Below are 26,828 nucleotides of genomic sequence, written 5' to 3'. Positions count from 1 at the left end.
GCTACTTACAGACCTGTTTTCTGAACTACTTCACATAGGATCACTTTTTTAGATTAATTACTTTCTTCAAGTTATATTTTGGGTAGAAACCCTTTACAGATGCTCCCAGCTGGCCCCCTTCCAATATATCTAATTAGGTTACATGTGGGTGTTCTGTACAGTGTGGAAATAGTCTGTTTCTGCCATGGCCCATTGCTTTCTGCTCTGCTTTTAGAGCCAATTCTTTACAGTCTTTAAACTTTTTCCAGATATAACTCAGGGACAGTTCAGGCGCCCCTCAAAGTCATAGAGGACAAGGTTAAGCCCCCAGAGTGGTTCTCCTGCTGTGCTCCTCACTTCAGTTCGGGAAACTATACACTAACAACTCTCAACAAGATATTCTCACTCATGACTCAGTCTAATTTTCAACCTCCCCTCATATACTGTTGATAAGGATAATGAACTGTGAATGTTAGTGAATCCAACAATGATGTTTTGCCAAAAATCCAGAATAGGGTTGGGTATGATGGCTTGTGCATGTAATTCCAGCTACTTGCAAGGCAGAGATTGGGAGGGCTGCAGTTCGAGGCCATCCTTGGGAGTTAGTGAGACTCCCTCTCAGCAACAGGTTGGGTGTGGTGGTTCCTATAATCCTAGCAACATGGAAGTGTAGGTAGGAGAACTGTGATCCAAGGCCAGTGTGGGCAAAAAATCTAAAGACTGTATCTGAAAAATAACCTAAAACAAAAAGAGCTGGAGGGGTGACTCAAGTGATAGAGTACCTGCTTAGCAAAAAAAAAAAAAAAAAGCCCTGAGTTCAAACCCTAGAACTACCAAAAAATGCATTATATGTCGTATTACATAAATGATAAGCAATCATGCAAATAAATAACCAATTTGATTAATATTTATGGAAGTAGATATTAAGATTTTTAAGTAATTTTTATCATGGGTTTGGGACTTTTCTTTCCTTGAACACATTTCTGGAACTAGAAACTCATCAAAATATGATTAGATCATAATTAATTTTGCACTTCACAAAAGAATTATGATAGCTGTGATTAGTCTTCCTTAGAAACCCTCTTTATGAGCTTTGGGTAATTCTTGTACCACAGAAGACATTATGGAGGGCGTATTTCATGTCTTTGTTTTGAAGGCTATAGATGAGAGGGTTTAAGGCTGGTGTCACTACAGAGTATATCAGTGTGATGCTTTTATGCATATCAACTGAGTTGCCAGATGTGGGGCTCACATACATCATCATTATGGTTCCATAGAATAGAGAAACAACAGCTAGGTGGGATCCACAGGTAGAGAAGGCCTTTCATCTTCCAGATGAATTAGGTATCTGAAGCACAGCTCTGAGCACCAGGGCATAGGACCCAAGGATGTACAAGATGGTGAGGATGATGATAAGAGAACTCAAAGAATAGAATACATACTGTATGATGGGTTTAGGGGCACAGGACAACGCTATCAGTGGGTCCGCATCACACAGAAAGTGATCAATGATATTGGGACCACAGAAAGGTAGTTGAGAAATGAAGAAAATGGGAATCGAATATCCAAGGAAACCAACGAGCCAACAAAGAGACACCAAAATACTACAGAGCTGGCTAGTCATGATGGAGGCATAGTGCAGTGGGTGGCAGATGGCCAGGTACTGATCATATGCCATGATGCAGAGGAAGAAGCATTCATTTGCGCCCAAGGAAAAGAAGAAGTAGAACTGAGTGAAACAGCCAGAGAAGGACCTGGTTTTAGTTTTGGAAAGAAAGTTGACCAGCATATTGGGGACTGTGCAGGTCACATACCAGATTTCTAGAAAGGAGAAGCTGGCCAGGAACACGTACATAGGGGAATGGAGTTGGTGGTCCCACCTTACGGCACAGATGGCCACATTCCCAGTCAGAGTTAGCATGTAGACCAATAAAATCAGTGAGAAAAAGCAGATCTGCATTTCCCAGGGACCAGGAAAGCCCAGCAGGACAAAGTGTGTCACCACAGATATCTGTGACTTATTCATGGTCCCCAGACTGTGGAGAGAAGATAGATAGATATTGACATTGTACTTTGCTTTTCCTGGGGCAAAGGCAAATGTATTGAATGTTCTAAAGCAAGTCTTGAACAACTCTATCCTATCCACATGTATATTGCCATTTTCAATAGATTTGAATCAGATTTTTATAAACTTGAGTGATTTATGATTTGACATCGTTTCAGATTATTTATGGTATTATTTCCATTAGGAGAATTTATTTTCAACAGTTTTAGAGTGAACTCAACAAGGATATGCAGATGATGTATTTTACATAAATTATACCATAGCCCATTTACAATTCGATATGAATCCTTTGTTTGTAGCAATGAAAACCCACTATTATTAACTCCTGGATGGTTAATTTTGCATGATTCATATACATGTAAAAAGAAGTATTTCATCAAAGAGGGATGTACCATATGAAAATTTACAATGACCAAGAGATTCTCTTCTAATGCCCTTCTTATTATTGCTGCCAGAATTTCTCTTAAGTTCATTATTTGGAAGATTTTACTTTAGTTCATTTAAAAATATTCCCAAAGCCAGGCATGGTGGCTCAAGCTTGTGAGCTTAGCTACTCAGGGGGAGGAGATTGGGAGGATTGTGGTTCAAGGCCAAACTGGGCAAAAGTTCACAAAACCCCATCTCAACCAGTGGCTGGGAGTGGTGGCAGGTGATTATCATCCCACCTGTGCAGGGAAGCATGGACAGGAGCATCAAAGTTAAGGCTAGCTGGGGAATAAAGCAAGACCCTATCTCAAAAATAACCAATACAAAAGGGCTGATGGAGTGGCTCAAGTGGTACAGTGCCTGCTCAGCAAGCAGGAAGCCTGAGTTCAATCCCCTAGTACTACCCCCCAAAAAACCAACCAAGCAGCCAAACAAAAATATCCCCCCAAAACCCAATACAGAATCAAAGATGTTATTTCAAAAAATGACTTACTCACAGAGGAATACTGCACATTCTTGATCTTGCCAAATAAGAACCCTCTTCTCACCAAATGAGAGAGCAGAGAGCAGCTGCTCACTCAGGGACAAAGCCGCAGCAACCATTATTTGAACTCAGGTCCCTATCCTGCTCTCCAATAAAAATGTTCAATGACTGAGTAAGCTTCATGTATTTGAGCTAGAAATTACTTTTGTTGATATTAAATACAACCAAATAACAAACTGTTATAGAAAAATTATTAGTCAAGAGAAAAGGATGGTTAATTAATTCCACAGGTATTTTCTAATGTGATTGTAAGAAGTGTTCCCTAATATATTCACCATTAAGTTCTATGTGAACTCTTAGTCTTCACACACACTATTTGATTTTATTCTTTCTTTTTTGAGGCATGGTATCTTTATGTAGCTCAGGCTGGCCTTGAACTCTTGCTTCTGCTTCCTAAGTGTGGGGATCACAGGCATGTAATACCACAATTTGCTCCTTCTTTTTCTTAATGCCACCAATCCTAAAGGTGCAGATGAGTAATGGAATGGACAGAGGGACAGAACAGATCAAAGAAGAAGAGCAACAACAAACCCCATTTTTTGGTTGGTTTTGGTTTCAGTGGATAGGGCTATTTTCATGCTATTTTGCTCACATTATCCACAGAAGTCATACCTTTCTTGGTTGTCTCAGCCACTTCTTGAGAAGGGGAAGACCTGTAATTTAACATTTAGTGCACTGATTTTGGAGTGTATGAATTTCATGGTGATCTAAACATGGAAGAATTTTATTTTTCTTTTAGTTCTTGATCTGAAAGACAACTGATATTGACACTCAGTCTTTTGAACATATTGAATGAACAAATGTAGAAGTGAGTAGGCCCACCTGTCATATGTAACAACAGCAGTGCCCATCAGAGAAGAGAAGACCTCCCTAATGCTGTGAAGCTTTCCTAGATCATCCTGTACATAGTCTGTACAGAGGCCACAAAGATTCCCTCCTCCACTGGCTCTAATGTGGACATCCTGTGTGGTGTTTCATGCAAAACTAATTTATGCCTCATGTTAGTTACTACTAAGAACTCTCAGGTTTCTCTTCAAAGGAGCCTGTAACTTGCTATGTTGTCCCTAGGGACCTTCATGCTTCTTGCCTGGTAGTTTCATTTATATTTTTGATAAATTGATCTATAGGGATTACTAAAAATAATATGCCACATTAACTTGAATGTGTGTGCATCCCATGGTCTCCTTGAGCTTATGTTTCTCAAAGAGGGTATGTGATTTTGTGCCATGGGATACATAGAACTCTCAGGTAAATGTCTTTTGAAGGTACAACTTAACTTAGATAACTTTATATATAATGGATTAAAAAGTACAATTGTGATTTTTAAAGATAAAACTTGGAGCCAGATGCTGGTGGCTCATGCCTGTAATCTTAGCTATTCAGGAGGCAGAGATCAGGAGGATTGCAGTTTGAATCCAGCTCAGGCAAATAGATCCCCAGACCTTATCTTGAAAATACCCAACACACACATAAAGAAAGGCTGGTGGAGTGGTTCAAGTGGCCTACCAAGTGCGAACCCTGAGTTCAAAACTCAGTACCACAGAAAAAGATAAAATTTAAAAAAAGTGATCCTCAAATGACCCATGTCCTTTTCTTCTGACCACATATTGCCAAACATGCGTTGGTGGAAATGCACTGGAGTATTTCATCACCTAGCAGGGGCAAGCCCATTTTCTTTGTACTCCTAATTGTATCATGAAGTGGTCATGATCATAAGTGTATACTCTCTGTTTAGGTAGACTGAACTTTCAGCTGATGACCTTCCTGTTTCAGCAGAGATTTGGGTGCAAAAATGGAACTTGTCCATGGCTTAATTTTCTCTGTATGTTTTTCTGACTGAAACTTTGCCCTCTAGCCTTCTGAGAGGCACATGCTGCTGTCTGGCTGACATGGAAACTGCAGTCCAGAAATAAAAGTATGTTTAGGGCATTGCTATTCCATATTGGGGTTGTCACATTGATTTGGGAAGTCGAAATCCCAGCTGGGAATAACTGTTTGAGGAAAAATGAGAAGACTAATAATCATGGACTTCTAGGCTTCTACAGTGGATCAGTGGAGAGAGACTGAACAGGGCAGTCCCTTTGATGAGGGCTTTGAAAGGCAGGAAGAAAGGGTCTTACTTTAAGTGATAGAGGTATGCAGTATGTAGATTGAAGTCTACTTGATTTTGGTGTGAAAGACAGCCTCCAACCATAGAAGATATCGATCCATTGCTAGTTTATTTTTATGGCCTCTTCATTTATTATCTTCAAGAATATTTATCTTATGAATTTGAAAGATTACACTCTTTTCAAAGGCATCAAGTATACATGCAATTGCACTCTTCTACCAGTTACAGTTAAAACCAGCAAATATATGTCACAGAAAAAGAATATACATGTATTCATATATGTATATGTATGCTTATTGTTTGTATGTATGTATATATATCAAAATATAATTATCCAGTAAGGCAATGTTTATTTAAAAAGTTTTATGGGACATTTATCATCAATGAACTGAGAAGAGCAGTGGAAAGGGTAAACTCAAGTATGAAATATTTGATACATTGTAAGAACTTTTGTGAATGACACAATGTACCCCTACCCAGCACAACGATAAAAAAAAAAATGAGCTGAACTTGAACAGCTAAGGAATTGTGAAAGATAAATCTCTCTTTCTAGTTAAGTGTGACACAAAAATCCTTAACTGAAGCCATTCCCTGTTGTTATTATAGATAATTATGTTTAGAAGTGATCAATTTAGAATGTAAATTAGTACAGCCACTACGAAAAGTAGCATGGAGTTCTAAAAAAGAACTACCATAAATCCAGCTGGACTACTCCTGGCTATATAATTGAAAGGAAATGAAGTCAACATGCATAAGAGACACCTTTAAACATGGGTTTTTTGTGGCATTATTCATGATACTTAAGGTATGGAATCATCCTAGGAGACTGTCAATGGATGAATAGACAAAAATATGGTACACACATGCACACGTGCTTACACACATACACACGATGCATTATTCAGTCATAAAGAAGAACATAATCCTGTCACTTGCAGCAAAATGGACAGACCTGAGGGTATCATATTAAGTGTAATAAGCCAAACACAAAAAGCTAAGTATTACATGTTTTTTCTCATATGTGGAAATTAAAAAAGAAAAATAAATAAGTTGACCTGAAAAAATAAAGAGACCATTAATTCATTAAAAAGAGTTGGCTTGAAAGTAGAAGACGGATTATTAGGGACTGGAAAGGTTTCGGGGTAGGGAATGAAGAAATTCACAATGAAGGCATATATGGAAATATCACAGTAAATCCCATTAATCTGTGCAATAAAAAATAAGTCTTTTACCTCTTAAAAGAAAAACAAAAAAAGAAGTGACCCATTCAGCTTCTCTTTCAAAGCTCAGTTTTGGCTTGCTGTTAATCCCAGGACTTTGCTTAGGGCATCTTTCATGTCTTTGTTTCGAAGACTATAGATAAGGGGATTTAAGAGTGGAGTAACCACTGAGTAAACCAAAGTGACAATCTTATGCATTCCTGCTGGGTTCCTGGATGTTGGGCTCACATACATCACCATGAGGGTTCCATAGAACAGAGACACCACCATTAGGTGAGACCCACATGTGGAGAAAGCTTTAGTTTGACCAGCACCTGAGGGAACACGAAGTACAGCTCTGAGTACCAGAGTGTAGGATCCCAAGATGGAGAGGAAGGGCCCGAAGATGATCATTGAGTTGAAAGTGTAACAGATAAGTTCAGTGGAAGGAGCAGGGACACAGGCCAGTGCAAACAATGGGCCTGGGTCACACACGAAGTGATCAATGACATTAGGTCCACAGAAAGGAAGTTGGGAGATGAGCACAATGGGGATTGGATAGCAGAGGAATCCACTCACCCAGCATACACAGATCAGGACCACACAGAGCTTCCCAGTCATGATGGAGGGGTAGTGTAGTGGGCGACAGATGGCCAAGTACCGATCATAAGCCATAACTGATAAGAAGAAACACTCTGTTGTTCCCAGTGAAAAAAAGAAATAGAATTGGAGGAAGCAGCCAGAGAAGGAGATGGTTTTAGACTCAGAGAAGATATTGGCTCGCATGTTTGGAACACTGGAGGAAACATAACAGATCTCTAAAAAGGCAAAGTTTCCTAAGAAGATGTACATGGGCGTGTGGAGTCGCCTTTCCCATTTCACAGCACAGACAATAGCCCCATTCCCCAGCAAGGTCAGGTGATAGAGAACCAGAATCAATGAGAAGAAGAAACTCTGCATCTCTCTTTGAGCACAGAAACCCAGGAGAACAAAGTCAGTCACAAAATGCATCGTTCTGTTCTGGGGTCCCAAGGCTGTTAGAGAAACAGAGTAACCAGGAAATGAACAATAAAGGAACATTGTAGGTTTTACAAATGCACTGATTTTAGAAAATGTACTATTTTTACATTATCTCTTTAGGACTTCCTAATGAGCTGTGGGGAGGTGTACTTTAACCTTCTTTTTTATAGAGAAGAGAGGAAAGATTTAAGGGGTTCACTTAAATGTATGTACTAAGCCAGTAAATCCTACAAATGCAGGCTTATTTGGAGACTGGTTTGGAACAAACCCCATTTAATTTCAAGTGTTCCTATAACCCTGAGTCTCAGTAATGGGTCATCTTTAACAGTAAACCATTGTCCCTTGGATATTCTAAACACAAGTGTAAACTTTGGCACATCTTTTCATTTTTAAGCAAAATTGAGTATAAATCTGAAGAAAAATAGTTGCTAAATTGCTTTTGTAGCGTTTCATGTATAGAAGTTGTATAGAAAGCAGGTAAGAGTGGAACTGTGGGTGGGATTCTCGAGCCCACTTGCTTTTGCTCCCCTTAGGGAGGTGCTGCGGACTAAACTTACCTTTACACACTTATCTTGGCACTCCCTACGCCAATAGGTAAATTTTAACATTGTTGGAGCTACGCAGAAGTAAGTCTGTTCTGGGTCCATGATGGGGGTGGGTTCTTAAATAACTGAAGGCAGGTTTGTGTTCCTTACACATGACTTCTTTTGTAGTCCATAATTTCCCCTGGTTTGTCCTAAGCCAAGCCGCACTCTCCCACATTATGGCCTGGCTCCTGAGGCACCTTGCTGCTGGGTAAGTCAACTTCTCTAGTATAAAAAACCATGAGTCTTCATTTTTTGCTAGAACTTTCCTACACTGTATAATATAGAACCTCATAATCTTGATTTTATATAAATTAAATAATGAGTAGAAAGGTTGCCTTAGGGCATGTAGAAACTTGAAAGGTCTTTCTGATATTGACTGAATGAGCAGCTGAGATTGGGGTAAAACCTGGCATATTTTGCTTACAACCTTCTTGAAGATATTAATCTAGGTTTATATATTTCTGAGTGTCTTCTGGTGAAAGTTCAGGATATTGGGCTGAGTGAGCCACACCAGTGTTTTAAATCAGGCAGCATAATGAGTTTTTCCACTCATTTTTATTAGCATATATTAATTGTACAAAATATATTAACTTTAAAAGCAGGATAATTGACTATATTATTTATTAATGTCACTATCAATGTACTCACAAATTTCCATTGCCATGTATGCAGCCTGCAGAAAGCAAGAGGCCTGCTTCTTAGCACTTGATCAAACCTGCAGCAAACTCAGAATGATAATGTCTTGTTGACAAGGTAGCTTTGTATAGTTGTAGCAACATTATTTTTTAGAATAGTGAAAAATTTCTCTAGTAAACATGATTTTTGGCTGGGCACTTGTGGCTCACGCCTGTAATCCTAGCTATTCAGGAGGCAGAGAACAGGCGCATCACGGTTCGAAGCCAGTCCAGGCAAATAGTTCATGAAACCCTATCTCAAAAATACCCATCACAAAAAAGGGCTGGTGGAGTGACTCAAGGTGTAGGCCTTGAGTTCAAGCCCCAGTACTGAAAAACAAAACAAAACAAAACAAAGAAAACCCTATGATTTTTATGAAAGTGTACATTTTCCCCAAGTGGGTTATAACTATGATGATCATGTGTAGCAAAGATCCTAGGAAAACTGTAATTTCAAATATACTTCCCATCACTACTTATATTTTCCATGCCACATGTTAACATCCTTGGTTGAAAAGTATAATTGCTAGGCTTGCAATAAAAAGAAAAGTTTGGATGCTAATTTGAATTATAGTGTTTCATCCATTTGTTTATTTAACAAATTATTATTCACTGTGTATTATATTCCTAGCAGTGTTCTAAGTTCTGGGGTACAAAGAGAACATGAAAAATAAAATTCTTTTCCTTTGAGAACTTTTGCTTTATCAAAGCAATGAAGAATGTCACTGTATCTGTACAGTCATGTGCAAAGACAGCTCCTGGGGCTGACAGTATACGGTGTGCCCATTTGTGTGCTGTGGCCCCAGAATGATATTTATTCTAGTCAGAATAACTTAAATAAGTCTGTGCAGTACAGGTGACATGATAAATTGTATTTGGCATAAATAGACGTTTTGGGCTTTTCTCGACAGTAGTTAGAGACACGAGACATGAAGTAACTTACCCTATTCACAGGTCTTCTTCTTGGGACCAAGAAGAGAAATGCAATTCCAATTCTTGGTATGTGACCTGCAACCAGATCTTTCAGTCTTGACTCCTGCCTTGGTAATTATTTTACTTCATAATGTCCAAGATCTTGTTGACATTATTTGTGCTGAAGAGAAATTTTAGTCACATATATACAGAAAAAGATAAGTAAACTTCACAGATAATTGAAATTTCACTGCATTCTTTCTATTCCTTCCACCTCCAAAATACATTTTTAGTAACTGATATGTAAATTTAGATTCACTCTTTTGTCTTTCTGTTCATCTTAAGTGATAGCACAAATGGGCAGTTAGAGAGAAGGAAAGGACAAAGAGCCTGGGGATTCATTCTGTGTAACTGTATTATATAAGGAAGCCAGACCTTCCTCTATTACCTCTGCCACTTGTGGGAATGTAAGTTACTTGCCGGGGAAAGAGATTTTTAAAAATCACAAGTACGGCGATTCCTCTTCCTTTAAACACTTATGTTTTTTAGGGCTGGGGCCATACTTGCCTGGCATGTGCAAGACCCTGCGTTCAATCCTCAGCACTGTAAAAAAAAAAAAAGAAAAGAAAAAGAGACAAAAATTTATACTTTTGAGGTTAGTCTGTATGCAAATTCAAGGAAAACACAGTCCACTGGCCTGTTTTTTTCTCAGTTTGCACTTAACCACTGTTACTTGCCGACACCTCTCGATAAATAACAGCCTGCTTTAATTATTTCTGCTTCAAGATAGTCTGTCAACCACAACATCACTGATCAATTTTACAAAGTGTGTGAAACTCAGGCTACATTCTAATGAAAGGGAATTTAATGTCCCCTCCCCATCCTTGACATCTGAGCAGCACTTGCCTTAGGTGAGTAGTCTGTGATTCCTGAGTGAGTGCTCAGTGTGAATACATCACATCATCCAGGCACTCGTTAGGAGTGTGTTGGGAGAAAAGAAGTGAAGAAACTAATGCATCTTTCCTACAAAGAGCAAAAGGGAAGATTAAAATTTGTAGATACTAAATGTCAATAGAGGATATAAATAAAATAGGCCAGCTTACTTGCTTTACAAAAAGGAAACTGAAAGAAGAAAAAAAAAAGGACAAAGCAAAATAAAACAGAAAACAAAAACAAAAAGGAATCTGAACTTCTGTCTCACTCATCCCTCCCACAAGGCTTCTGTTGTATCACAATGTATTATACCGTAAACCTGCCTTAGTCACACGTGGTTTTGACTGAGCATGGTAAAAAAATAAATTCCCGATCTGGAAGTATGACTCAAGTGGTCGGGCGCCTGCTTAGCAAGCGTGAAACCCTGAGCTCAAACCTGAGTATCACAAAATAAAATTTCCGTGTGCATTGCACAGCTCAGTTGGTGCAGAGATGCTTTCAGTTAGTCCCGTACCTTAGAGTCAGTTGTGGTTAACCTTTATGCATCCTGAGCATGCACAGGTTTTCCACGTCTCCTTGGAACCATGGACCCACAGATACTAAGCACCATGTCTACTGCACACATTAATTTAACAGCGTTTGAACTATAATATAGGTCTCTTAACTCCTATGGATAAATTTTCTTTTCTGTTGTGTGAAATATTCTACAAATATTTAGAGAAGGCATATAGTAAAACAGGCTTAACTTTCTTCCTTGCCGAAAGGATTAGCAACATTTAGTGAATCTTTGAATTGCATTTCATAAATAAAATTTTGACTTAATTAAGAAGATAATTTGTCCAACACAAAAGGATCATGAACAGCTAAATGGTTATACAACCAGAGCATATCACCTTTGAATGTGCAAAGCCTTGCTCTTGTTAACAGATCAAGAATAACTTTCTCTTTACCGAATCTTAGAGAACTGGAACTGAAGTTGTGTAAGAGGAAGGTTTACTTCCAGGGAACAATGCTCTATTTCTAAAAGCAATTTATACCCAAATAACATACTTAGCTGCTGTCAAACCACAAATGGTATGCAGATATATTGCTTTCTGGGGATGTGGGATATGCTTCTTCTACCAGCCATGGCCTGCCTCCACAGGTGTGATCAGGTTTTCCCAAAACGCATGTGTTGCAAGTCCTAGTCAGTGGCACTCAAGTATTTTTTTTTTCCATTTATAAAAATAGTTTATTTTGTTTTTTAATATTATCAAATTATTATACTGGAGGTACATTGTGAACTTTACAAAAGTTCTTACAATATATGATAGTTGAGTTCACCCCCTCAAACACTCTTCTTCATCGCCCCTCCCAATTCCGAATTGATTTAAACAGATCTCATTTTCCCATTGCCATACAAGTATACATTATTCTCTGATTTCTTTTTTTTTAATTTTTTTTTATTATTCATATGTGCATAAAAGGCTTGGGTCATTTCTCCTCCGTGCCCCCACCCCCTCCCTCACCACCCACTCCGCCCCCTCCCTCTCCCCCCTACCCCCTCAATACCCAGCAGAAACTATTTTGCCCTTATTTCTAATTTTGTTGTAGAGAGAGTATAAGCCATAATAGGAAGGAACAAGGGTTTTTGCTGGTTGAGCACTCAAGTATTAAGAACATTTTTTAGAAGGGACAGGACAAGGGGAAACTGGATGCTTGATACGAAATTGGTAAATGACCACTAAAAATACATATGCGTCCAGGTATTTTCCCCATAAAGGTATGGATCAGTTTCTATGAAAACCAGAAGTGGAAGTGAATTTTCAGAACTTGTAATTTAAATAAGAGGATGCTGTGGTGCTTCATAATATGTTATCTAAACCCCCTGTGCAAATTTCTAAAACGTGACTGACACAGTTAGAGGCATATATGTAACCATCACGTTAAGCTAGCAAATGCTTAAATCACACATTCTTTATTACAATAATCGTATTAACATGGCTAATAATAAAAAGTTATGTAACTTTTAAGTTATGTAACTCCTTTGTGAGTCATTGAATTTTTTTAAAACATGCACATGTGTGATTCTGTTGTTTGAGTAGTTGTATTTGGAATGTAATTTATAGTTCTCCCGCATATGGTTTTGTTATAAATTCTGAATTTCTTTTCAGGATATCATTTTCTTATAAAGAAAAAGAATAAATTAAAGGAGTCACAGAGCCACACGCTTTCAGCATCAGAAGCAGTGAATGCACAGGGGCAGGCAGACTTTCTTATATACCTGATGGCATTTCTGGCTCCAAGAGGAAGAATGTGAGAGAGATTCCAGCCATAAAAGTATTCTCATTTACACAGTCTAAAAGCCAAGTCATGGGTGGAAAGTATTATTTGTGGCTTCGGAGACTTGCATCCTTCAGTACTCTGAAACAAATGAATTGTGTTTTTCAAATCAATGATTATTAAAAGTTTACAAATCTCTCCTGAATAAGATGCACAGTTCCCCAGTGTGTTTTCTGGGAGGTATCTACTTCCTTCCCTGTGTTTATATGTCTGTGCATGCATTTAATTCTACCTGTGTCTGTTTATATTTTCCCTAGTGGTTTGACCAGTGAGACACAGAGGCCAGGATAACCATCTAAGAGAGGCATGAATACTTTCCTTTTGGTTGAGATATCTTACCTCTAAGGAACTGATTTCCCTGGGAACAAGGAGAAGGTTAGTGGAGAAGGAAGAGAAAAATTATCTGTATAGGGAAGTGTGCACAATTTGTGATTTCTTCAAATTAGACTATTAAAATTAAACTTGCTTTATTCTTTTTAAAAATGCATGTTCCTTTTCTCAATTAATATGCACTAGTAAAAATTTTAAAAATCCATGTAATTGATAAGCATTTATTATTTACCTACTGTATGTTGGACTTTGTATGTTTGAGTACACACAGGTGACCAGCACAGCACTAGTTACAATGGCCAATAAATGGAAATAACCTAAGTGTTTATTAACTTATGAATGGATAAAGAAATTTTGGTATATATACATAATGGAATATTGCCTAGACATAAACAAGATGAAATCCTGTCATTTGTGGCAACATGAATGGAACTGGAGGTCACTATGTTACGTGAAAGACAAGTACAATGTGATCTGACCCATAGGTAGAACCTAGAAGAGCTAATCTCATAGAAGTTGAGAGTAGAATGGTGGTTATCAGAGGCTGGGGAGATTAGGGGGAGGGGAAGGATGGATATTAAGTTATAGTTAGATAGGAGAAACAAGTTATGGTGTTCTTTTTCACAGTAAGGTGTCTGTAGATAACAGTAATGCACTGCATGTGCATTTTGAATGTTTTAACTATAAAAGAATGATAAACGTTTGAGGAAATAGGCATGTTTACCTTGATTTGAAAATTGCATCAGAACATCACATAGTGCTTCATAAGTGAATATAATATTTATGTGTGAATTAAAAAAATTTAAAGTCATTTTTCATAGAAGTAGAAAAAAAACCCCAAAATTCAAGTGGAATGATGAAAATCCCTGAATAGTCAAAGCAATCATGGGCAAAAGGAAAAAAGCTGGAGGCCTCATACTACCTGATTCAATTACAATACAAAATGCTAGTAGTTAAAAGAGGATGGTATTGGCATAAAAATAGACTCATCAGCCAATGGAACAGAGTAGAGAGCCCAGAAACAAACTCATGCATGTACAGTCAATTGATTTTCCATGAATTTGCTAAGGTACACATTGGGAAAAAGACAATCTCTTAAAAAATGGTGTTGGGGAAACAGGATATCTATATGCAAAAGAATGAAACTGGACACTTATCTCCTTCCATATACAAAAATCAACTCAAAGTGGATTAAAGACAAATCTAAGACCTTCAAAATAGGTAGGCATGGTGGTGCATGACTGTAACCCCAGCTGCTTGGGAGACAGAAGCAGAAGGATCATAAGTTTGAGGCTACATAGCAAGTGCCAGGCCAGCCTGGGCTACCAATACCAAGATTGTCTAAAAAAAACCCAAACCAAATCAAACCAAAAGAAAACAAAAACCCAACCCAACCCAACTCAACCCAAAGCAAAAAACCCAAACTATGAAACAACTAGAAGAAAATATAGGGGAAAAAACTACACAATACTGGTCTGGGGAATAATTTAAAAAATTTAATCTCAATTGATTTTAAATTTAATTTAAAGCTCAGGCGATAAATGGAAAAACAAACCAGTGGGATATAAACACCTTCTGCACAGTGAAGGAAGAGTGAAGATGTAATCTCTGAGGAGAAAATATTTGCAGTATTAATCTAATAAGGATTAATACTCAATATATAAGAAACTCAAATAACTCAATGGAAGAAAACAAATAATCTAGTTAAAAAGGGCAAGAAAAAAGTTGGCAAGAGATCTGAGAAAACATTTGTCAAAATAAGATGTACAAGTGGCCAACAGATATATGCAAAAATGCTCAACATCAATAATCACTAGGGAAATGCACATTGAAACCACAACACAATTCACCTTCTCTCAAGAAGACAAAAATAAACCCTAAGCACATTTGCAAGAAAGTCAAGAAACAGGAACCATTGCACATGTACTGGGCCTGTAAATTAATACAGCCGTTATAGAAAGCTGTATGGAAGTTTCTCAGAAACTAACAATAGGGTTACCGTATGATTCAGCAATCTAACTTCTCAGTATTTACCCCAAGGATCTGAATTGGTATGTTGAAGAGATGACATGTTCATTACAGCATAATTTGTAATATCCAAGTTAAGGAATCAATTTAGTGCCCTTCGAAAGATGAATGGATAAAGAAAATGTGGTATATGTACACCATAGAATATATTCACCTTAAAAAAGACAGAGGTTAGCTGGGAATGTGGCTCAAGAAGTAGAGCCCCTGCCTAGATGGCACAAAGGCCTGAGTTCAAACCCCAGTGCTACCAAACAAAGGTCTCTGGGTCTATACCATCCTAATTAAAAAAAAGATAGAAGTTTTGTTATTTGTGACAACATGGATAGAGTTGGAGAACATTATGCTAGGTACAATAAGCCAGGCTCACAACAAATACTGTATGTTCTCACCCATATGTGGAATTGAAAGCAAAGAAGCAGTGTAGAATGGTGGTTACTAGAGGACAGGAAGATGAGGGAATGGGGGGGTGGCAGTAAAGGGTGCAAAACTTCAGTTAGATAAGGTGAATGTTTTTTTCCTTGAGATATATTGTAGTGAATATAGTAAATAATGCACTATACATTTCAAAATCACTGATTTACTCTCACCACAAAATGAGATGTATTTGTGATGGATGTTAATTTTTTTAGATTTTTATTTTATCATTTTTGCATCTACTTACACGTGTAAATATTATTTGAGCCACTTCCCTCCCCCCACCTGCTTACAGGCAGAACCGGTTCTGCCCTCTTGTTCTATGATTTTGAAGAAGAAAAAAACATAAAAAATAATAAGAAAAACATGCTAGTTTGAGATAAAGATTCCTTATCTCAAGGATAGAATTTCTTATGTTGTTTCCATGCACACATGTATTACAACCCAAATTGGTTCATATCTACCAGACCTCTTCACTACTTCCTAGTCCCTTTCCCATAGTGGCCTCTGCCAATTTAAGATTACTATATTTGCTCCTATACAGTGAGCACATCAACCACATTCAAATTTTTGGTTTCCCTCCCTTTTCCTATTCCTCCCATGTGCGGTCTCTGTTAGTGGGTGACCCATGTCCAATAATATTACTGCATTTGTTTTAGGTCTATAAACTACATATGAGGGAGAGCATGAAATTTTTGGTCCTTTGAGCCTGAGTTCTCTAGTTCCATCCATTTACCTGCAAATGACAAAATTTCATTGTTCTTTGTGGCTGGATAAAATTCCATTGTGTATAACTACCACATTTTCTTTTTATTTTATTTTATTATTCATATGTGCATACAAGGCTTGGGTCATTTCTCCCCCCTGTCCCCACCCCCTCCCTTAACACCCACTCCGCCCCCTCCCTCTCCCCCCTACCCCCTCAATACCCAGCAGAAACTATTTTGCCCTTATTTCTAATTTTGTTGTAGAGAGAGTATAAGCCATAATAGGAAGGAACAAGGGTTTTTGCTGGTTGAGATAAGGATAGCTATACAGGGAGTTGACTCACATTAATTTCCTGTGCGTGTGTACATTTTCTTAATCCATTCATTGGTAGTGGGGCATCTTGGCTGTTGCCATAGCTTGGCTATTGTGAATAGTGCTGCAATAAACATGGGTGTGCAGGTATCTGTGTGGTAACCTGTGTCACATTCTTTCAGGTATATCCCTAGGAGTGGTATTGCTGGATTGTATGGCAGATTTATTTTTAGTTTTTTTAAAGAAGCCTCCATATTTTTTTCCAGAGTGGTTGCACTAGCTTACATTCCCACCAGCAGCTTATGAGTGTTCCTTTTTTCCCACATCCTCGCCAACATTTGTTGTTGGTGGTGTTTTTGATGATGGCTATTCTAACAGTGGTGAGGTGGAATCTTAGTGTGGTTTTGATTTGCATTTCGTTTATGGCCAGGGATGGTGAGCATTTTTTCATGTGTTTTTTGGCCATTTGAATTTCTTCCTTTGAAAAAGTTCTGTTTAGTTCAGTTGTCCATTTCTTTATTGGTTCATTGATTTTGGGAGAGTTTAGTTTTTGAGCAACCTGTATCTTCTGGTTATCAGTCCTTTGTCTGATGTATAGCCAGCGAATATTTTCTCCCACTCTGTGGGTGGTCTCTTCAGTATAGAGGCCATTTCTTTTGTTGTGCAGAAGCTTTTTAATTTTATAGAGTCCCATTTGTTCATCCTTTCTCTTAGCTGCTGAGCTGCTGGAGTTCTATTGAGGAAGTCCTTGCCTACACCTATTATTCCAGAGCATTCCTTGCTCTTTCCTGTACTAACTTCAGAGTTTCAAGTCTGATATTAAGGTTCTTAACCCACTCTGAGTTGATACTAGTACAGGGTAATAGGCACGGATCTAGTTTCAGTTTTTTGCAGGCAGATAACCACTTTTCCCAGCAACATTTGTTGAAGAGGCTGTCTTTTCTCCATCGTATGTCTTTGGCGCCTTTGTCAAAAATAAGGTGGGCATAGCTGTGTGGCTTCATATCTGGGTCCTCTATTCTGTTCCACTGGTCTTCATGTCTGTTTTTGTGCCAGTACCATGCTGTTTTTATTGCTATTGCTTTATAATATAGTTTGAAGTCAGGTATTGTGACACCTCCTGCATTGCTCTTTTTGCTGAGTATTGCCTCGGCTATTTGCAGTGTCTTGTGTTTCCAAATGAACTTTCAGGTAAATTTTTCAATTTCTTTGATGAAAGTCATTGGGATTTTGATGTGAATTACATTAAACATGTAGCTTGCTTTTGGCAGTATAGCCATCTTTACTATGTTGATTCTACTAATCCATGAGCATGGGAGATCTTTCCATCTTCTGTAGTCTTCCTCGATCTCTTTCTTCAGAGGTTTGTAGTTCTCTGTGTAGAGGTCATTCACATCCTTTGTTAAGTTTACTCCTAGGTATTTGATTTTTTTGAGGCTATTGTAAATGGAATTGATTTCATATATTCTTTCTCAATTTGTTCATTGTTGGTGTACAGAAAGGCTACTGATTTTTGTAAATTGATTTTGTATTCTGCTACATTGCTGAAGCTGTTTATGGTTTCTGGGAGCTTTTGGGTATTTGAGGTATAGGATCATGTTATCTGCAAATAGGGATACTTTGACAGTTTCTTTATCTATGTATATTCTTTTTATTACTTCTTCTTGCTTTATTGCTCTGGCTAGGAATCGCAGTACTATATTGAATAGGAGTGGAGATAGTGGGCACCCTTGTCTCATTCCTGATTTTAGGGGGAATGGTTTCAGTTTTTCACTGTTAAGTGTAATGCTGGCTGTAGGTTTGTCAACTCTACTCTTTATAATGTTGAGGTACACTCTTTGTATTCCTAGTTTTCTTAGAGGTTTTATCATGAAATGGTGTTGAATCTTATCAAAGGCTTTTTCTGCATCTATTGAGATGATCAAGTGGTTTTTGTCTTTGCTTCTGTTAATGTGGTTTATTATGTTTATTGAATTTAGTATGTTGAACCACCCCTGCATTCCTGGGATGAAGCCTACTTGTTTGTGGTGAATGATCTTTCTGATATGTTGTTGGATTTGGCTTGCCATTATTTTATTGAGGATTTTTGCATCAATGTTTATTAAGGAGTTTGGCCTATAGTTCTCCTTTTTGGATGTGTCTTTGTCTGGTTTTGGGATGAGTGTAATATTGGCTTCATAAAATGAGTTAGGCAGTGTTCGTTACCTTTTTATTTGGTGGAAAAGTTTAAGGAGAGTTGGTATTAATTCCTTAAAGGTCTGATAGAATTCAGCAGTGAGTCCGTCAGGTCCTGGACTTTTTTTTGGGGGGTGGCTCTTTATTGTTGCTTCACTTTCATTTCATGTTATAAATCTGTTTAGATGGTTAATATCCTCTTGGTTCAGTTTTGCTTGGTCATAAGTACCTAGAAATTTGCCCATTTCTTCAAGATTTTCAAATTTATTGGAATATCGGTTCTCAAAGTGTTCTCTGATGATTCCCTGTATTTCCTTGGTAATTGTTGTTATCTCCCCTTTTGCATTTCTGATTTTACTGATTTGGGTCTTTTTCCACCTCATTTTAGTCAGATTTGCCAAGGGTTTGTTGATCTTGTTTATTTTTTCAACGTACCAGCTTTTTATTTCATTGATTCTTTGTATGTTTTTGTTTTGGTCTTTATTTCATTAATTTTTGCCCTTATTTTTATTATTTCTCTCTTTCTGCTTGATTTGGGTTTTACTTATTCTTGTTTTTCTAGGAGTTTGAGCTGTAGCATTAGGTCATTTATTTGAGATCTTTCTGTCCTTTTAATATGCACTCATGGCTATAAACTTTCCTCTTTGCACTGCCTTTATTGTGTTCCATAGTTTCTCGTAGGTGGTGTTTTCATTTTCATTAACTTCCAGTAACCTTTTAACTTCCTCTTTTCATTCATCAATGACCCATTGATCATTGAGCAATGTGTTGTTCAGCTTCCAATTGTTTGCATGTTTTCTACTGTTGTTTTTGTTGTTGACTTCTAGTTTTAATGCATTGTGATCAGATAGAATGCATAGGATTATTTCTGTTTTCTTATATTTGCTGAAGCTTGCTTTGTGCCTTAAGATATGATCAGTTTTGGAGAAAGTTCCATGGGCTCCTGAGAAGAATGTATATTGTGTAGAAGTTGGATGAAATATTCTGTAGATATCAGCTAGGTCCATTTGATCAATGGTGTGATTTAGTTCTACAATTTCTTTATTGATTATTTGTTTGGATGACCTATCTATTGGTGATGGGGGTATTACCACTGTGTTGGAGTCTATATGTGCTTTTAAGTCCTTTAGAGTATGTTTGATGAAACTGGGCACACTGAGATTGGGTGCATATAGGTTGATAATTGTTATTTCCTTTTGGTGTATTTCCCTTTTATTGGTATGAAGTGTCCTTCTTTATCTCATTTGATCAAAGTAAGTTTGAAGTCTACTTTGTCTGATATAAGTATTGCTACTCCTGCCTGTTTTCAGGGGCCATTGGCATGGTAAATCTCATTCCAGCCTTTCACCCTAAGCCAGTGTTTGTTTTTGTCAATGAGATGGGTCTGTTGTAAACAACAGATTATTGGATCTTCCTTTTTAATCTAGTTTTCCAAATGGTGACTTTTGATGGGGAAGTTGAGTCCATTAACATTCAGAGTTAGCATTGATAGGTATGTGGTGATTCCTGTCATTTAGTTGTTTTTGTTGCTTAAGGGTTTGATTGTGTGCATCTGAATCAATGTTACTCTCTGACTCCTTGTCTTTTCTTCTCCTGTGGTTTGATACCACTGTCCTCTTGTGGTTTTATGTGCTTTCATCTTCTGCGTACAGAATTCCTTGGAGAATCTTTTGTAGTAATCATTTGGTGGTCATAAATTCTTTTAGTTTCTGCTTATCGTGGAAGACTTTTATTGCTCCATCTATTTTGAATGATAATTTTGCTGGGTAGAGTATCCTTGGTTTGAAGTTATTTTCATCCATTGTGCAAAATACCTCACTCCATGCCCTTGTTGCTTTTAAGGTTTCCATTGAGAAATCTGCTGTGATTTTTATGGGTTTCCCTTTACATGTTATTTGTTTTTTCTCTCTTACATCCTTCAGTATTCTTTTTGTATTCTCTGTGCTTGTTTTTTAATGATAATATGTCATGGGGTAGTTCTATTTTGGTCAATTGTGGTGTTCTGGAGGCTTCCTGTACCTGAATGGGCAAAACTTTCTAGATATTTGGAAAATTTTCTGTTATTATTTTATTGAATATATTACAAATCCCTTTTGCTTGAACCTCTTCTCCTTCTTAAATACCCATGATTCTCAGTTTTGGTCTTTTGATGGAGTTACTGAGTTCTTTCATATTCCTTTCACAGCTCAAGTTGTTTGACTAATACTTCTTCAGTTCTTTAATTTCTATTTTATCTTTAAGGTCTGAAATTCTGTCTTCCATTTTTTCTAGTCTGCTGGAGTGGCCTTCTGCTGTGTTTTGTGTTTCTGTTTAATTCTTTTTTCTGAGATTTTTCCATGTCTTGGTTCACTTCCTCTTTAATATTTTAAATTTTCATCTTTAATTCATTTATCTCTCTAGTTATAGGGTTCACCAAGGTATCACTTTGATGTTTATTTAGGGCACCTCTGAGTTCATTTATTTGTTTCTGTGTCTTCTCATGTTCTTTATTTTTGATGTCTTGAAATTTCTTGAGTGCATCTTGTACATTTTGGTTAACCATGTCTAGTATCTTCTTCTTGAAATTCTCAGTGAATTCTTGTGAGATTTCTTCTTTGAGGGTGTTTTTTATGGGCACCACTGGGTTCCTTAGTGTCATTTATCATTGTTTTGTTGGGGTCAGAAACTGGGTATCTGTATTCTTCATTTCCCTCTGAATCCTTTATTGAATTTTTTTTTTTTTTGAGGAGAGTGGTTTCCATCCTTTCTTCTTCCCATTGCTCCACTTGGTATGTGCAATTATTTTCTTGATAGGCGAGTTGGTTGTTTTAGTCACCTGTTTTCTTTCCCTTGATTTAATTTTTGTGTTGTGGTTATCTTGATTGTTAACTAGGTTGGTGTGTTATTTCTGTCCCTGGTCTGGAGGTGTAATTTAGCAATAACTAATTCACAGGTTCAATACCTGACCAGTTGTTTATATATTATACAGAAGACCCTTGGTGGTAATATCTATAAACTGTGGGTGTTGGGGGATTAATGTTTGTTAGGCTAATTGTAGAAATTTGGGGAATTGGTTAGGGTGGCACTAAAAGGGAAGGTGAGATCTGGGATGGGTGAGTGGGGGAAGCAGTGTGGGGGCTGCTGGGTTTTGTGGCCCTTGTGTGTGTTTGGGTATATCTGTTGATGTAGTGTAGGGTGCTTGTGTCAGGGATTGCAGAGGGTTGGGGTTGTGTAAAGTTGGTATAATAGGTTGGTCTGCAGGTGGTGGGTGTGTAGGAGGAAAGGGTAGTCTGGTAACAGGTTGGAGGAGAATGGGAGGGGAAGGTGTGGGCAGGAGAGAGTGGATAAGAAGGGGCAGAAAGAGTAGCTGGAAAGGAAAGCAATGGATTTTAGCACAGGAGAAGGAGGAGAGTGAAGGGGTGAGAGTAGGGATGAGAAGATAGTGATGGTAAAATTGATAGTATGGAAAGAAAAAAGGAAATAGGAATAAAAAAGAACACCCCACAGTAATATGACAAACAAACAAAAAACAATGTAAAAAACCCACCAGGTTCTGGAACAATACAATTTCAGTCTTAGTTTAAGTTCTGAAGTTACAACTCTGGCATCCAGTCCTGGTATTGGTGTATAAGCAAAGGTGCTGACATGGTCTTGCCAGGTAATTGGCTTGTGAGTAGCATTTTGTTCTTCTACCAATTGAGTTGAAATTGTGATGTGTGGTAGGTTTGTCAGATCATGCAGGGTGGTCAGAGCTATTGTTTTCCCCAGCTGATAGTTGTGGTATCCTTCAGCTGCAGCTGCTTGGTCAGCTCCTCCCCCAGTGAGGTGGGAGAGTTCAATTTTGAATGCTGCCCTCTGGTTCAGGAGGTCAGCTCTGCAATCCACAACCTGCCCTTCTTTGGAGGTGACTTGTCACTGTGTTTGTTTACTGGGATTTCAGCTCTGGGAGTTTAGTTCTTTGCCCCACCTGCTTTCTCTGGGGTAGGTTCAGCATGCCACCTGTCCCTCCACTGTCCATTCTAGATTACAGTTCACTGTTTATTTTTCACTTTTGCGGGGCAGTTGGGTTTTGGTTGCTGTTCTCTGGCTCAGGAGATCATTTTTGTGATCCACTCCCCGCCCTACTTTGGGGAGTGGCTTATTGCCTGCCTGCTCTCAGCCTTAGCTGCCTTTCCTGTATTTATTTACTGAGAGTTCAGCACTGAGGTTAGCTCCTTGCCCTGCCTCCTTTCTCTGGTGCAGGTTCAGCATTCCACCCACCCCCTTTGCTGTCCATGTTTAATTACAGCTTGCTGTTTGTTTTCCAGTTTTGTTGAGGGGGAGGATCAGTCTTCCCAGGGGCTATGCTGGTTTATGTTCCTGGGAGTGGTTAGGGGATTCCTGCATGGTGTGTGGTGCTCACCTGATTGTACTGTTAATTGATGTGCAGGCATGTTTGGAGCTGGTGGTGGCAGCAGCAGCAAGAAATGGCACCAAATTTTCTCAGTGCAGTGTGGTGTGGGGAGGCTTTCCATGAGTTAGGGGTTAAGGATGTCAAAAGTTTGATTCTAGTTGATGCTTTTTTTCCACTTGATGGAGGAAGATTGTTGGCAATAATGGCACCAATAGGTTTCAGTTCTTACTGCACCCTTAAGCTTCTGTTTTCCAGGGTCACAATCCTGCCTCAAGTCTAGCTTGAATCCTCCTTCTGCCCCAACCTCCAATCAGCATGAACCATAAGATCCTAACCAATCAGATCATGCCGAGTCTCACTGAGGGGTATTTAAGCCTCTGCCCCTCCCCCCCCGGCTCTCTCCCTCTCCCACACGACAATAAAGAATCTCTTGGCCAGATCACTCCTCTCCACGTGGTCACTTTTGGGGCCTACATTTGCCTTACATTTGGTGCCATGACTCGGATGGGGGCTCCCCACTAATCCTGGTGAGATCCCCATTCCGACTTGCCCCACGAACACCCTGAGGATGTGACTGGCCAGGACTCATCCTCCCTATAGCCCTCACTCGCATCCAACACTGGACATTCTTTGGTGAGTCCACATACCCTTCTGGGCTCCCTTTTCAGTCTCTCCCTCTGGTGTCTCTGGGTTCTGAGCATTTCCCCTATTTGGCAGTCTCTGGGTGGCTCAGATGGTAGAGGGATCCCCTTCTCTGCAGGGCTTGGATTTTACAGGGTCCAGGACCCTACAAAACCTAGGCCTAGGTAATCCAAGCTGCCAGCCTCTGGCCTGCAAACCACCTGAACTCAGTGACGACTGATTCTCGTGTGCTTTGCATTTTCTGAGATATTTGTGCTACACGGGGACGCGTCACAGTACATAATATCCTACTCTCCCATTCCGGGACCGGGTCCCTCATAATGGGTGCCTCTACATCTTCTCTGCCATCTGACTCCCCACTGAGATGCCTCCTCAATAATTTAGACACTGTGGGTTTGACCCCAGATATAAAACCAAAAATTTGATCTGCTTTTGCACCCAAATTTGGCCTACTTATCCTTTAGACAACCAAAGTCACTGGCCCCTTTTTGGGTTTTTAGATCCCAACCTTTTACAGGACATATAACTACTGTGAGTGATTGGGATGATGGGGAGAGATTCCATTATGTCCAAGCCTTTTCATACCTCGTCTAAATCCAGCTCTCTGACTTCAAATCCTCCCTCTGTACTTTCTGCTCCCCTGCACAGATTCTATCAGCCTGTAAGCCAGTTTCTAAATCAGCGAATTCCTCTCCAAACCTCCTCCTTCCCCACGTAAACAGACTTCTTGCACTGCTTACCATACCTATCTCCTCCTATCTTCCTGAAAAACTTTCCCCATCATGGAGTTAAGAAAGCCTCTCCTTGCCAATTCTGGCCTCAATGCAGTTCCAGCTCTGGGAGAGCTTATGCTCGCTTCCTCTGGGCTGAGACCAAGCACCAGATTTATTTGGTGACTGGAGAGTGGAAATTTCATTTTTGCTGAAAGCCAGCCAGTACCAATCAATGGGAGCAACCTGGAGGCACAGGTGATGGCTAATCCCTTAAGTGTGTGACATGCCTCCAGGCTCTGCCTTCCCCTCCCTTACCTAAGATGTCCACACACCTTTTCTGCCTCCTCCATGGTCTCACCACATGTCCTCTGTCTCTGTCTGCCTTCCCCTCCCTGGGCTTACTGAGACCCTGCCTCCCATGAAAAACCTGTAGCATGGTACCTTATGACTTAAGCTATTCCAACTAGTTTGCCAGGCCTCTCAGTCTAAAGTAACTTTAAATCAGCTGCTTTACAAAAGCGCTTACAAAAAACTGCAGCTGCCATGCTTACGCTCTAACTCCGCCCCCACAAGGGGAGGAGGGAAAGCAAACAGGCGCAAATGTGCACAGGATGCTGGCTTCTGGACACAGCAAAAACACCTGCCATAGCTAAGAAAATCCATAGAGAGGACCCAGCACATCCTGGGCCACCAGCCACATGTGGTGATGGCTGAAGCCCACTGCCACTTCTTCTAGAATAAATGTGCACAGAGTACACGGGAAGAGGGGAGGGGTGATGGGCTGCAGGATCAGGCCTAGGAGTCAGGGTCATTTGTCCCAGGTGTGTGTGGAGGGAGTGGTGCCTTGCACAGTCCTGCTCCTAGCCCCACCTCACACCTCAGGGCATCAGACCCAGCCCCTTGTAAGCCAATTGTTAGCTCAAGGTTATAGTTCCAGAAATAACAAAATGGACATTACTGTGGTCTCTAAACTTCTCATTTAGAATTTTCTATACCTTTGGCCTCAGCATAAATTTTTCCCACCAAATATTAACACTAGTTGTCCCATATGGCACTGTTAATGGCCTGAAATGCCCTCTGAATGCCCTTCTCTAACTTTACAAATGATTCCTTTGTTAAAAAGGTCGTCTTTATTAAAGAGGCTGCCTGCTGTTAGCTAAAAGACAGGATCCTAATGTTTTGTTCTTTCTAGATGGGACCTGCATCTTCCAGTCTTCTGGCTGGTAGATGTTGGAAACTTTGTACTGAGGCCTGGCCTCAGTATGCCTTGGGTGACCAAGAGAAGTGGCCTTCACAGGGCTCCTTAAATTACAATACCATACTCCAATTAGACCTTTTCTATAAAAGTAAAAAAGTAAACTGAGATCCCCTATGCAAATTTTCACCTTCTAAGCCACCCCAATACTCAGAACCTCCTAATGAGTGCTTCCCTCTCCAACTGGCAATGGTAGGAAGAGGGCAAATTGTATGTCCCCTTCCAGTTATTAGATCTAAGGGAAATTTTAAAACATCTAAATAGCTGTACTGATGCCCAGACAAATACATTCAAGCCTTTATCTCTGTGATCCAAACCTTTCAACTGACATGAAAGGATATTTTGTTTCTACTATACCAGACTCTTATCTCATTAGAAAAGCAATGGGTTCGGGCCCAGGCCACTCAGGTTGGAAATGATTATATGGCTCAAGCAGTAGAGTGCCATTTTACAAGCAAAAAGTCCTGAGTTCAAGCCCAGTACAGCCAAAGTAAAAAATAATAATAATATTTGGGGCTGAGGAAGTAGCTCAACGGGAGAATGTCTGCCCAGCATGTGCAAAGCCCTGGGTTCAATTCCTCAGCATTACTAAAAAAAAAAAATTAAAAAATGGTAAAGAAGATAAGTGGCATTAATGTCACTTCAGCCATCTCATAGTGGAAAAACATAGTTTAACCTAGACCAGATCCCTCATTCTTCAAGTGAGGAAACTGAGGCCCAGAACAGTTCAGAGACTTGTTCTCCAGAGTGCCAGGTGTCAATGTAAAATAACAACTTTACTTTACAGCAACAACTTAAAAAAAAAAAAAGAAAAAATACTCTTACCTTTCTACAGCATCTTAAGGACGCTATCAGAAAGCATACCATGGTGGACCCAGAGTCACAGGTGAGAGAGGTTCTCCTCAAAGATAAATTTCTATCAGTCAGCCCCAGATATTCATAAAAAACTCAGACTGTGGCTGAAGGGAAAAGTCACTGAACCAAGTAATACAGCTAGCCATGTCTGTATTTATGGCTATGTATGTCCGGGACCTTACTAACAGGAGAGAAAAAGATAAGAGACACCATGGCCTCATTGCTGCTCTAAGAGAGGGCCCCATCCAACTGG

General features: G+C 39.2%; 2 protein-coding genes across 2 annotated transcripts; both read right to left on the bottom strand.

Annotated features, from left to right (window-relative positions):
* Positions 1–1,063: 1,063 nt before the first annotated feature.
* LOC141421309 (olfactory receptor 11H7-like) lies at positions 1,064–2,005 on the bottom strand. Its single transcript, XM_074066932.1, is given in 1 exon segment — positions 1,064–2,005. A coding segment is annotated over 1 exon segment (942 nt).
* Positions 2,006–6,410: 4,405 nt separating this feature from the next.
* On the bottom strand, positions 6,411–7,403 carry LOC141421422 (olfactory receptor 11H6). Its single transcript, XM_074066981.1, has one exon. The coding sequence runs from the start codon at positions 7,401–7,403 to the stop codon at positions 6,411–6,413; it is 993 nt and encodes a 330-aa protein (XP_073923082.1).
* Between the last annotated feature and the right edge of the window lie 19,425 nt (positions 7,404–26,828).

The sequence above is a fragment of the Castor canadensis genome, chromosome 3 (genome assembly GCF_047511655.1).
Source record: "Castor canadensis chromosome 3, mCasCan1.hap1v2, whole genome shotgun sequence".
In the NCBI taxonomy this organism is placed as follows: domain Eukaryota; kingdom Metazoa; phylum Chordata; class Mammalia; order Rodentia; family Castoridae; genus Castor; species Castor canadensis.
The sequence above is the reverse complement of the archived record's forward strand: the minus strand, read 5'-3'. Positions and strand labels throughout refer to the sequence as shown.